At 43.2% G+C, this 13,948-nt stretch overlaps 1 protein-coding gene across 1 annotated transcript in view; it reads left to right on the forward strand.

The window, feature by feature from the left end:
• PATJ (PATJ crumbs cell polarity complex component) overlaps nt 1-13,948 on the forward strand; it is a 129,394-nt gene that overhangs the window by 64,009 nt on the left and 51,437 nt on the right. The window contains exon 26 of the mRNA XM_062497215.1: nt 13,314-13,510. Coding sequence (XP_062353199.1) covers nt 13,314-13,510 — 197 coding nt within the window. The remainder of the gene's footprint in view (nt 1-13,313; nt 13,511-13,948) is intronic.

Consider the following 13,948-nt stretch of genomic DNA (forward strand, 5'->3'; position numbering starts at 1 on the left):
ACGTTGTCTGAAGCTGGGAGTGGTAAACCTTGGCATTGCCAGATCATTTGTGATTGTTTTGTAAGCACCAAGTGCTTTGAACAGTGGGGTTTTTGTTATGTTTCAATGCATTAGGTAGTTTCAGAGGGGTTTTGTGTCCCTTTAGCTGAAAAACAAGCAGTGTTATTATCACAGATTTATAAATTCTGGTGGGTTTTTTTCTGCAATTTCAGAATGGTAAGCCTAAATAGACATTTTAACCTGTAAATGTTATGCTTGTATAGTATCCTGAAGTCTGTATCTCTGGAAAAGTACAGACTTCGCACTCCTTAGGGGCAGGTGAGAAATCATCATTTCTATGGTGTGATGGTCCTGGGAATATTACAAGATCCTGAAGATAAGTTCCCATACTTGCAATACTTGTTACTTAGTGATGAGCTGTGTACCCAAACTGGGAGGCATTTGAATGGAAAAGCCAGAGGGTGGGAAGGCACAGGGCATTTTCCTGTGTGTGCACTTGCAGGTGGAGCTAAATTATGGTTCTTAATGCTTTGCTGTGAGAGCAGAGAGGGATTTTACCTCCCAAATGGCTGAAACATCACAAAAGTGTGTCTCCTGTACCACTACAGTGAGTGCTGGTCCTGGAATGTCTGCCAGAGCTGGGACTGTTCCATGTGCAGTTGCTGCTCAGCCTCAGCTCAGGAAGGAGAAAGGATGAGATTCCCTTGGCCTCCCTGTGCCAGCCTCACCTCAACCTGGACCTTCAGAACTGAATCTAAACCTTAACACAAGGTTCTGAACCAGAAACTGCTTTTTTCCTCATGTGTTTAGCAAAAAAAAAAAAAAAAAAATCTGGTTTAAAGTCATAAGGTTTGGCTGTAATTTCCTCAATCCATTTCGTAACCTGTTACTCTTTTAGAGAAATAACAGATTATTTAAGGATTAATACTTTGTTGTGCATCATTAATGGATTTAAGCAGACAGTGCTGTAATTTTAGAGCAAGAGTTCATTTCAGGATTGAGTTGTTAGAAGAGCAGGTTACGTGATTTTTAAAATACTGTTTGTATAGAAGATGTGTTTTTTAAACCACTGTTTTTCAAGGGCAGAAAGCCATTGAGGGATCAGCCTGCCATCATGGTGCCTAGTGGGGTATCTCTGAAGGGCTGGGAGAAGAGTGGAAGGGGAAGAAAAAGAGTGAGACAGGGATGTGATGGATGAGGGAGCAGGGAGAGCTCTGTGCAAGGATGAGCACGGGCAGCTTGTGAGCAAGGGCTGGGAAAGAGGTGGGAGAGGAGTTTGTGAGGAATGGGGAGCTCAGCAAAGCCTTTTGGGGCCAGAAGGATGTGGCTGTTGTTTGTATGTGCAGGAGGGATGCTTGGAGGGTGGGGATGCTGGAGGATGGGGATGGGAGTGCTGGGGGATGGGGATGGGCAGGTCTTGCACAGGGACATGAGGACGGGGAAAGGTGTGAGGGTTTTAATGAGTGGTGCTGTGAGTACTGCAGCTAATGAACTTGGATTCCTACAGATTTGTGTCTCCCACTCGCCTGGCCTGGATGTTGAGGAAGGTGTGAGCGCCACTTGGAGATTTTCCTGTGGCTGGAGCCTTCCTGAGGCTTTCCCTTGAGAGAATTCTCTGCCTTTATTGAAGTGTGAGCTCACACCAAAGCCTTTCCCCCAGTCAGGGTATTTATCTGGTTTCTCTCCTGCCTATTTTCATGAACTTTTTAGAGCACCATTGAGACCCCTGTTCCACCATGAGATTTGCTGCCACTCCAGTGGTTTGGGGGCAGGAGCTTGGATTGCACAAGGGGTGGTTGCACATGCTGTGTTCCAAAAAAAAAAAAAAACCTGAATAAAATCAGCCACCCTATTCGAACTAAGCTTAATTTCTATTAAGAGACTAAAATATAATTAATAAACACTGGAGCATGACCCCTGGACTGCCATTGGGAAGACCTGGCATCTCTTTGGTGAGTTGCCATCTGTTGGGTGTCTTGCCTTGGCCATCTGTCATAAGAGACACGAAGCATCTTGAGACCTGTGGAGCTCCACGCCACAGTTCCCAGAGGTCAGATGGCCATGTAAATTTAAAAATAAAACAAAATAGAAAGCAGGGTCCATAGAGTTCCGTCGTACCCATAAGAGTGTTTATTACTGAAGAGTAGGTCTTGGATGCATCTGATTCATCTTATTTGAAGGCTAAATTCCATAAGAAGGGAAAAAAAACCACAATTTAATACTAAGACAAAAGAATTACAGTAAGAATTACCATACCCCACTCTTACTTTTCCCTCAGGCATTTAGCTTTTAACTTTCTCTTAGTTGATTTCCTCCTCCAGCCAGAATGGAAAAAGTGAGTCTATTTAATATAGTAAAGTTTATCCATTTAGCTCTTCCTCCTGGATTAATCCTTGGAGATGGATTTCTTTTGCCAGGAGGAAAAAGAGTACTCGACACATTGCAAGTCTCTGCTCACATACATCATCAATTTCCTGATTATAATTGTGTTCATTTCAAAAATGCCCAAAGCGTAATGCATTAATATCTTTATTTCATTAAATACATTAGATGAGAAGCTATTTGTTGTCTAATAACATATTTTGGTACTAAAAAAAGAAATTCTCTCTTCAAATACTCAGTTCACTTCTTTGTGATATAATTTTTCTTCTGCAGAAAAATGAATGCCTTACTTAGCACCTCTTATATGAAGGAAAGGTGTCTGACCCTGGCACTTCTATTTTATTCTTTTGTGAAAGAGAAAACAGATCTGCCAGGCTCTGTCCTTTGGAGAGCTTAAAAATAATCAGAATAGAATTTCTAATACAAAATATTGCTTTATTTAATCAAATCTGTCAAGTGTTCTGATGTCATAAGTGCAGCATAAACCTGATTAACTTCTCCAATAGACTCTCAGGACAGCTGATTAAAGAAGATGTATGGCTTATTTAGGGAGAGTGTGCAACTGCTTTGTGATTTCACAGGATTATTCACTGGGGGATTTGTGTGGAGAGAAATTGTTGTCCATTCCTCTGCCCAGGTTCCCCTGCCTCACCTGATGGAAGAGGAATTTGGCAGCTGTAAATGCAGAAGTTGCTGCCTGACTAAAACTTGCAGTGCTAGAAAAAGATCTGTGTTCTCATTAGCAGTGGGTGCCCACTTATTTTAAATGTATGTCACTTAAGACAGTTGAAAATTCTTCCTGAAACTCTTGCTGTCTGATTTTAAGGAGACCTTTGAATTAATTCTTTGTTTAGTTGGTGCCTTTCTCTTTTGGAATAACAGGCATAATCCAGCAATGTGTTTTCAACCTGGAAGTTTGTGTTTTAGTGGTTTATCTACATGAGAAGTGTTCACTTTGTCATCCTCTCTAATGTTCTGCTGAAAACCTCCTCTAGGAAGGAGGAATGGATTTGCAGGAATGTGGCACGAGAGCTGACTTGGACACAGGAGGGAGGAATGACCTTCTCCTTCATCTCCACTTCTCCTGGGCTAAAACATGATCTAAAATCAGTGTGCTGGGCTGTGGTTAACACATTAGACACCATAAATTTGGACATGATAGCTGGAGAAATGGAAATGCATAGCAAAAAAAAAAAATATTATTGTGTATTTATGAACAGAAGAGGCTTCAAAGTGGAATTGTAGGTGTGCATTTGTTTTGTTCCAAGGCACAGAAATCTGCAGCAGTGCCAGGTGTCGCAGTCATTCTTCACTCATGTTTCATTTTACCTCAGCAATCAAAGGCAAGCCATGACATTGGGAAACCCAGGTTTGTACCTACCCAAAGCCTGGTGACTCAAGTACAATTTGATAGCTCAAAGCTCAAAAGTGGTCGGGTAGTTTGTAAATATTTGAGGAGCTGTAATTAGTTTGATGGAAGACAAAGCAGGTATGAACCTAACAAAATAGATAGCTGCCTAAATTTAAAAAAAAAAAAAAAAATGAGGAGATAAACCATCTGAACAGCATTGTGGGGCTGGTCAGGTCTTTTCCATAAGTCACCTCATGTCCTCTAAAAGCTAGATATGCAGCTTTTTAAATATTTAGCTGCTTTTTAATTTAAATTTGGCTTGCATTTCATTTAAATCAAACATTTTCTGCTTTTAACATGCACTGGAAGTTTTAAAAGGCAATCTGCATAGAGATCTGAACATACTCTAACCCATTAGCATAATTTTCCTGAATAGCTTTTTTCATTTAAAGTATGTGTGCACCCAGAGAATTGAGAGGAATCTGGACCCAGCACTGACTGTAGTAAAAAATCCAGCTTTTGCCTTTTTCCTCAGCAGCCTGAAACAAAGAGCTTTTCTCTGCACAACTCCTTCAGTGGGAATGAAAACAGCTTATCAAACCTGAGCAACTTGTTAGGGGCTGAGAGAGGATATTTTTCTTTGCTGGCCTGTGAATAAAAGCTGGGAGTGTGAAGCTGGGAGCTGGAGAATTGTGGAAGTGTTTGTGGCCGTGGTGGGGTGGCAGAGCCTCCTCTGAGGTCACTGCACAAGGAGCTGAGTGTGAAACCCAGGGACAAAGTGGAAATGAAACCATTTAAAACCAGGTTTGATCACCACAGAACCGCCATTTTCTGCCGTAGAGAATAACAATGCTTCTGTTAAAAATCACAGTTTTTAAGGAAAACATGGCAGTAAAGACATTTTTTTCATGTATTAATCGTAGCTGGCGTGTTTGTGTGCAGCGTTTTTATTACGAAGCTGTTGTTTGTGTTTTAATTGCATTCTCATTTCTGTCCAAATGCAAACAGTAAATTCTGTTAGGAAAAATATAAAGTATAGAAGGAAAGTTGACGTGATTAACTAATTAACCAAATGTATCGTAAATTTTATATTTCCTTAAACGTTTGCATAGCTTATACATATACTTAAAATAATACTATATATACAAAAATACTTTTACTATATACTAAAAATACTTTTTTATACAAACAAATGTTTGTATAGCCTATATATGTACTTAAAATACTTAGATCCCCATAGTAGGCCTAAAAAAGGAACGTGCAATGTTAATAAAATATTTTGGTGCAAGTAAATCTGTTTTTGTAGTAACTAGCTTGACAGTTGCAATCAAATCTTCAGCAAAACAACAAAAACCTAAAAACAGTAAAGAGGATTAAAATTTATCATTAAGATTGCCACTGAATTAATTCCCAGCTGAAGTAGCTGATCATGATCAATCTTCTGTGGGGTTTCTTGCTGTTAAGGCTCTCTCTGTAATTCCCAGCCCAGCTCTGTGGGCATTTTCCTGGGCTTTACAGTCCCAGTGATTCATCCAGCTTTAATCAGTTTAATCACTGTCACAGCATATTTAAAAACCGCTGTGCAAGCAAACTTTTAAGATTTCTGGGGTGTGGACTTTTAATCCAAAAGTTTAAGGTGGTCATTGCCAAGTCACTGTGATGTGGCTTTTTGTGTCACACAGGGCTGTGCTGCCAGAGCAAGGAGGGTTGGGACACTGCACCATCTCTTATCCCAATGCCCAGTTCCATTTCCTCCTCTTCAGCTGCTCTTCCACAACCAGCTCCCTAGTCCTTTTTTGTTTTTATGCCTTGTTTAGTGCAACTGTTCTGATTTTTATGTGAAGTTTTACATTGTTTGAGTTTTTTCCTACGTTTCACAACAGGTGGCATTCCCCCTGGAGACCTTCCTGGAAGAATGTTTTGTAGATCTTTGGGCTCGTCAGCACAGGCTGTGTTTGCTGCTCAAAAAGTCTTTTTTATTAAATCCAGATTTCTCTAGTCCCACTGTAGATGGAGGAGGTTCAGGCTCTCACTGCAGGTTCTTAAATTAATCTAATTAAATGAATCACTAAGCAAGAAATGTCATATCACCTTGACTTCTGACTTGAGTGCTGCCTCTCGCAGTTACTTATCACTGGGCCCCTAAAAGCCTTCATTAGGTAACAATCTCTCAGTTTCTGACAAGAGTCTGACACAGTTCTCTTTAATTAGACTCCATGCAGAAAGACTCCAAGATAATGGCAGTACCAGTCGCTTTGTGGGAACATCATTATTAAAGATTAAACACTGTCATGATCAACTTAGATTATTCCTGTCAGGGGAGGAAGAATTTAAATGTTCACAATATTCATTTGTTTGCATTGAGGCTGAGCGGGGAAAGCAGTGAGTTAGAATTCCCAATATCCAGACACATCAAATGAATGAGCAGCTTTCAAATCCAAGTGTAGGGAAGGAGGTCATAGATCCTAGCAGAGCAAAGTGAGCAGGAGCAAGCCAGAAAACCTGCTCCTGCCAGGAGCTGGGTGAGCCTTGCAGGTCCCTCCCGCCTCCTGAGATCCTGTGGTTCTGTGAGAGTAGGTCAGGAAGGAAATTTCTGTCTCAGCTGGGAGATATTCTCCAAAACTGAGTGGTGAAAGAGTGGTTAAAGCATCAGCAGCTGGGAATCTGGTGCTGGTGCATCCTTACAGATCCCTGATGCTCAGTGCCAGGTGACAGCTGGAATTCCCCTGGGACTTTGCAGTCTTTGCTGATGTTCCTGCCCTGTTCTCTCACCCAGGCTTCCCAGAGAGCTGTGTTTTCCTCGGGGAGCTGCAGCAGAGATAACTGAGCCTTATCTCCAGGATGCTTCCGAGCTGGGGAGCTCTGGAGAGTGCAGGGTGTTGGCACTGAGTGACTTCAGCTGCACAAAATGCATTGGGATATTTACATTAAAGTGGTTTTATGGGATTTTACTCTTAAAAACAGGGTCTGCAGCAGTTGTCATTGGAACCTACCTCACGTTTTCAGGATTTAATTACTCCAGAATGCCTCCAGTCTGGCATTTCACAGCCCAGGCATAATGTATTTTTACACAGCACCATTTGTATCCTCACAGTGGATTTTATCAAAAGGACCAAAAGAAGACTTTGTTGCTATTTGACTGTGTTTAATCAAGCAGTGGCAGTGTGATGCTCCAGCAGCATGTCTCCTATCTGGAGGAAACACCCAGCTTCCCAGAATTGCCAGGGCTTTCCCCCAAAGCCTGCAGGACCTGGGCAGCATCAGCTGGAGCAGGGGCACTCCCAGCTCAGCTCCAGTGATTGCCACAGCACAGCAGCCAGAGGAGGTCACTGAGGAAACCCCAGTGCTTGCATGAGGGTTAATGCATCATTTGAAAGGCAAACGAGTGGAAGGATTGTGTGCAGGGGAAGGCAGATTCCCTTGCAATCACCAATTACTGGCATCGGGATGCTCTGTTTACCACACTTCCACTAAATATCCTTTTAAAAGGTCCCAGATAAACATAGGCTCATCATGGCCTTCTCATCTAATTTAAAAAAAGAAAAACATACAGTATGGAGAACTGTAATGTTGTGTAATGGAAGTGAAGCCTCAGAATGAAGCTCTGGGCCTGAATAAGGAAAAGAATTGTTGGTAAACACTCCAATTGTGTGAAATGTTGGTGTGAAATGGTGCAAGCATTGGAGATGCTCTTTGATACTATGGACCACAGTTACCCTGGTTTTCAGTCACTTTTCCCTCTGCTGTTTTCTTTGGGGAAGTGATGATTCCTTTGATTATAGGAAGAAGTAATTAATGGTGACAGTTTCTAAGTGCCACCTGCTCAGAGGAGCAGGCTGAAATGATACTTGAATAGGATTGTGGAGGCTCTCATTATCCCCTTCTTCCTGGATGGGTTAACAAGCACCAGCAGGAATTTCCATCTTCTGCTGCAAAAAGTGATGTGAGGGACAGGTGGGATTTAGGGAGAGCTTTGGGAGAGAAGGAAACTTCCCTTTTGTGAGCTCAGAATGAGAGGAGCAAAACAGAGTTGGAGCCTGAGCCGGAGGGAGCAGTGAGAAGGAACTTGGAGATCCCAAACAGGAGCCCAAATCCTTCACACAAAAAAAGGAAAAGAGGGAATCCTCAGCTAGGGTAAGGATATTGTCTCAGGAGAGTTTATTGCATGCTTGTTTTACACTTGAGCTCAGGTGAGCTCTATTTGTCAGGGTGTGTAGCCCACACTTGGGCTGTTTGTGGCACCTGGTGCATGCTCTCTCCCTCATGGAATTTCAAGTAATGTTCAAGTATTTTGGCTGACAGTATTTTGGGGAAGAAGGGGCCGTGGAGCTCTTTTTCTTAACTGGGAGAATTAATTGAAGTCTGCCAAAGGGAAAACAGGAATGCCGAGTTTTGTTTTTTCCTGCAGATTGTCACTTCAGGTTTGGGAAATGATTTCCAAATGGTGTACGTGAAGCCAAGTGCTGCCAGGGGGATGCCAGAGGGAACTGTAGGGGATGCTGAGGCTCTGGGTCAGGTGGGGACCTCTCTCTGCCCCCAGGTTTGGAGACAACAGCATTCACAAGGATACACCTCTCTCATCACCTGAGGGAAGGGGACTGCTGAGAGCAGGATTTCTGGCCCATCCATTTAGATTTTTGAATGCAACTGCCCTATTTTTCTCATCTTTGCTGACCACTGAGAGAAGAATTGTAACGATTTAATGGAATTTAGAAAAGCATTATAGGAATATTTTTTTCTTTAAAGCTCCTGAAGACAGATGAGTGCATCACTTTTGAGATAAGGTTTGAAGAACTCCCTGCCTCCTTGGAGCTGAATGCAGGGCTAGTAGGAAGATTAAAACAATAAGCTTATTATATTATTAGTAGTGGGAGATTTCTAAACCCCATTTGTTCAATTATGGTCCCTTCAATATGCTTATTTAGGTTCTTGTAAATTGTAATCAGTAAATTAGATGTGCTGCCCTCACAGCTCTAGGGTTAGCTTTCAAGGGACTTCCTACAATAATTTTTTTAATGTTTGTAGTGAAATCAAGAAGGGAATTGGTTGCTTGATATGCAGGGTTGGCTCTGTGCAGTGGATGCTGCCTGCATTCTGATGTCTGTCACTACCCAGTGAGAGCTGTGCTGCTGCAGCACTGCTGCCTGAGCTGTGCTGGGGAGGACCAGGGCTGTAACCAGGTTTTGTGCTGTGGGATAAAAATGGGAGATAAATGCATCAGAACGAGCACAGGCTGATAAATGAGGTCTCCAGAAGCCAGCATATGCTGCTAACAGGGATCTGGGGCGACACAAGAGGAATGGGAAATCCTCGGCATCACCTTCTAGATTCAAATATCAGCTGTTGCCTCCCTTTGTGGTCTTTTTCCCCTTTTCTTTATATTTTGCCTTGACATTTTTAATACCGAGCGTTTGATACTAAACCAAATCACCTCGCTGAGTCATCCAGAGCTTTTTCTTTCCTCTTTTTACCTTTTCTGGATGGGCTCTCCTTTGCATCATGCAGAAACACCATTTTCCAAAGCAGCACCTCTTCCCTTTCTGCTCATTTAACTGGACATGTCGTGAGGTTTGGGAAAACAGGCTCTTCAGCCCATTGCAAGTGCTTTATACATGCTTTTTGCCTTCCTTAGGAGCAGTGTCTGGTTCTGGTGTTACAGATAAATTGTGTATTTGTTGCAGGACTAGATCGTGCAAACTCCAATATCCTGACCATATTGTCCCCATTTATTTCTTTTATCTCTCAGTTTAATATAATAGGAATAGTGTCTGAGGCAGGGAAACATGCAGCAGCATAACAGTAGATTGTTTGAGAGCAGTTGTCTTCCATTTCCAGGGTTTCCCTCTGAAATGTAATTGCTTATAGAACTGGGAAATACCATTGCAGGAGTGATCACTAAAGCGTTTACTCTGTGCTTTTGGCTCATGCTACATCTGCATGGTGTTTTTAAGAGAAGCTGGCTGCAGTATTAGCTGGTGAAATATCCTTGGTGAGATGTGTTTGCAGAAGTTGTGATGGGCATATTGTGACCGAATGTGGAAACAGCCCCGGGTAGTGCCAAAACAAGAGAGCCATGTCCCATGTGTGATGCAGCAACAACAGAATTACAATTGCCTCGTGTAAAGTGTCTGGTAATGAAGGCAGATAATGGAATTCTTTGCAAAAGCAGATGCTAGCTGGCTCCCCAATCCTAGGCAGGGAGCTGAAAACTGATACCAGCTGGAGAGGAGAAAAAACAGCTGAAAAAGGCATTCAAAAGAAGATGCCTTAGAAGCAGGTTTGTTTAAGCAGTAAATACTTGCTTAAAATAATCTTGTGAGATCCTTATTAAAAGGCAAACTGAGACTACCATGACAGTGCTGTAGGAAGTCAGCTGGATGCTCAGAGGATATTTGTATGCAGATTGGATGAGTAAGGCAGCACCGCTGGGAATTTGTTGTCATTTTATTGCCTGGCCAGGACAGCTCTTCCTGGTTGAACTGTAGGAGATGGGATTGGGGAGAGCCAGAACCTTCTGTTGGCCAGGGAGGAGGCAGCCCTTGCTAGGAGAGGGTTGATTTTAAAAGCAGGGGTGTCTCTACTTGTCCTTTTTCCAGGACAGCAGTTCCTTTTGCCAAGATGCAAATGGGGCTGGCACGGAACATCCTCATCCTCCCTCCCTGGTCTCCCCCTGTTTTACCTCTTGGTCACCCCAGCCATTTAAAACCACAGAATAGTTGCTTTGGAAATGAATGTGATAATTTAGAATCAAGGGCTTAGTCCACACAGAGGCTTCTTCCTGTTGTAAGTAAGGATTTTTTCCAACAAATATTACAATGGGGAAGACACTTTAAAAAGAACCCAAAAGACAACAACCCAGCCCCTTAACAAACAAAGCGACCAGCCCTGGAGTTGGTCTCTGCTTTTTGTCCAGATAAATTTTTTCTTTACCCAAAATTTGTTCCCACATCCGGAGCACAGAGCTGGGATTCAGCTCACCAAGTTTCCAGACCTGGCCCAACCTGGGCAGACCGGGAATTTTAGTGGGGCTTTGTCCCATCCCAAGCATTTGCCCAAACTACTGATTTTTGAAGGACTGATGCTCATTTATAGTTCCAGCCCAGCTCAGAAGGGAACATACACGTGTTTCTGAGCTGCCAACATTTCTCCTATGTGAGAAAACGCATTTTTGGGCAGGAAACACTATGGAATTACAGACTGCCCTCAGTCTCAGAGCCACTTTGCAGGCAGAGGCTGGAGCAATGTGTGTTTGCAGTGTAACAGGGCTGCTCGTGCTGGGGAATTTCAGGTGGTTTTACTGACAAGCCAGGAATGAGCTTTGAGGCAGTCTCTGAAGATGTGCAGCTTCATCTGCAGTGCATTTAAACGTGTGTGTGTTCCTTGCTCCTTCAGCTCCTGCCTGTGCACCCGGCTGTGAATTGTTAAAATTATTCTTTAGACATGTTCCTTGCTCCTGGCAAACAGAAGTGAGATGTGTTACCCATGTACAACAAGCAGTGGAGGGAGCTGTGGCAGAGAGTGATGGACAGCAGCCCTCCAGCTCCCATTCTTAGCTCTAGCCACAAAATTGCAATCAGTAAGAAAAGTAAGAAAAAATGTAAGAAAAGTAAGAAGAGCCCTTCTCTGCTGGTGCCCTGTTCTGGGGTGTGCTGCAGCTCCTTGCTGTGCTGTAATGAGTTATTTGTCTAATTGTGGTGAGCAGCAAATGTCTTAGAGATTTTCAGGTCTGGACTTGGCCTCGTGGGCAAAGAAATTAAACCTTGGTGCTGTGAACAAACCAGGTGTGTGGCTGTATCTTCTTTGCTTTCAGAAACACCATTTTCTGAGACCCTTCCTGTCTTGCTGTTCTGTTACTAAGAAGACAAAACAGTTTCCAAATCCATGTAGCAAGCCACATCTCTAATTACATGTTGACCCCATTAGTTAAGAAAAGCATTAACGATAATAATTAAATAATTAGTTAAGAAATACATTAAAGAGCCATGCAGCTACATGGATTGCCATTTAACACAGTTACATGAAATTTTTGGGGCATAGAACTGATAGTAACAAATGATCTTTCTAATATTTTTTTTTTTTTTTTGTGATATTCTGATTGTGTGCAGACCTCTGCAGGGCTTCATCAGCTTTTCGGGAATAACATCTCACTCTGACTGTACAGCCTGGGGGTTTTAGGCTCAGGCACTGGGGATTTTGAGGAAAAATGCCAGCCTGTAAATACAGCGAGGGGAGAGCTGGTTGGTGCCTGTGCTGCTCTCAGTGTGGATAATTCTCTTGGGTGTAGATGGAAAACTGCTCTCCATGTCCCTGGGGGCTCTGCCAAGGCACAAGGGGCTGCTGCAGCTGGAGCTGCTCAGGAAGGACCCTTGGAGAGAAGAGCCACTGGGAATGTCCCATGTGCAGCTCAGTCACCCTGACAGCACAGGGGCTGTGGAAGGAACATCTCTACCTCATCTTCTTTCTTCTCAGCAGTTTTTAATTCACTTTTGGTTGCCTCCCTCTCACCTTCCCCAGCTCTTTTCCCTCTTTCTCGTTGTCATGGGAACGTTCACTACAGCAGTTAAATCATACTATTAAAATATGCTTCCCCAGGAGAGTGGTAGTAGCTAATATTGATCTAGCTCCTGCTGCTGACTCAGGGATACGGTTGAACATATAATATCCCTTATTTCTCCTTTTCATGCATAATGCAGCAATTTCTTTCACCTTGGGCTCTGTGCTAAAGGTGACACCCATCCACAGGGATATACTTTGATTTGCTTTTTCAAATGTGTGGCCCGGCTGAAGGGTGCAGGTGGTGGTTTGAAATCTGGAAAGGGAAAGCAGACAGCAAAGAGCTGCCCTCCCCAGCAGTGGTGATAGATGTTTGTATGCCAGTGGTGAAAAGACATTCAGATTAACCTGTCAGCGTCCCCAGCCACGCTGTGTGCTCCAAATAACTTTGGAAATATATCGAGCTCTGTCACAGGAATGCTTGAAATGCAGATGAAAGACAAATAACTACCTTAATATCAGGTGAGGCTGCATTTAGAAATGCAATCACTCATCTCCATTGTCTCTGACATCTGCTCTGCGTAATCAACCCATCAAGTTCAGCAGAGTGTGCAGAGAAGATTCCTGAGTCACCAGGATGAAGCACAAGGTTTTACCTTGAGATGTGAGCTTGCAGTGGTGTTTGAGCTATTAAGTGCTTCAGTTTCCCACAGTGGTTAATTAAGCAGCTCGAACTTTATGAGAGTTTCCTGAATTTGATAGGTTTTATAAGGTAAAGGTGCCTCTGGAATTTCCTTGTTTACCCTCCTTTCAGAAAAGTTTTGGTTTGGACCCAGGCTGTTGTACAAATAATTACAATAGTATGGGTTTAATGTGAACACTATTTGCAGCTGATGCTGTATTTTGCTGTGTGACTGATACACACAGAGCAAATGGTATTTTAGCGTCTGTGCTGAAAAGACCTCTGTTAAAAAACACTTACTTGCTGAGAAGCCATAAATTTCTTGCATATTTGTGTGTGTTGTTGAACATCTGCATGTAACTCACTTCACATTCTAACTCCCTTTACATTTTTTGACCTTCCCAGAAAAAATCAGGCAGAGATATGCAGATCTCCCGGGAGAATTGCACATTATTGAGCTGGAGAAAGACAAGAATGGGCTGGGGCTCAGCCTGGCTGGCAACAAGGACCGTTCCAGGATGAGCATCTTCGTGGTTGGGATCAACCCCGAAGGCCCCGCGGGACGGGACGGGAGGATGCACATTGGGGATGAACTCCTGGAGGTAAAAATGTGACCTGAATGCACCTGGGGGATGAAATCCTGGAGGTAAAAATGTGACCTGGATGCACCTGGGGGATGAAATCCTGGAGATAAAAATGTGACCTGGATGCACCTGGGGGATGAAATCCTGGAGATAAAAATGTGACCTGGATGGACTTGGGGGATGAACTCCTGAAGGTAATTGTTCCCTTCAGCGTGTGCAGGGAGGGAGAGGCATCTTGAACCTTTATTTAAAGCCTGCAAGTTGAATTAGGTGGCTGAGTGAGGAGCTGTGCTGATTTATGCCAAGTCAGAACTTGGCCTTTGGCAGGTAAATGTGTTTGCAGTGAAACAAAAATCACTGGCCTGTGAAAAGCAATGTCTTGTCAGCAAAGTCTGTGCTCTCAGCATGTTCACAAGCTCTGCGTGGGGAGGGGCTGCTGGAAGGCAGGAAGGGGAC

This window comes from Cinclus cinclus, chromosome 8 (assembly GCF_963662255.1).
Source record: "Cinclus cinclus chromosome 8, bCinCin1.1, whole genome shotgun sequence".
Taxonomy (NCBI): domain Eukaryota; kingdom Metazoa; phylum Chordata; class Aves; order Passeriformes; family Cinclidae; genus Cinclus; species Cinclus cinclus.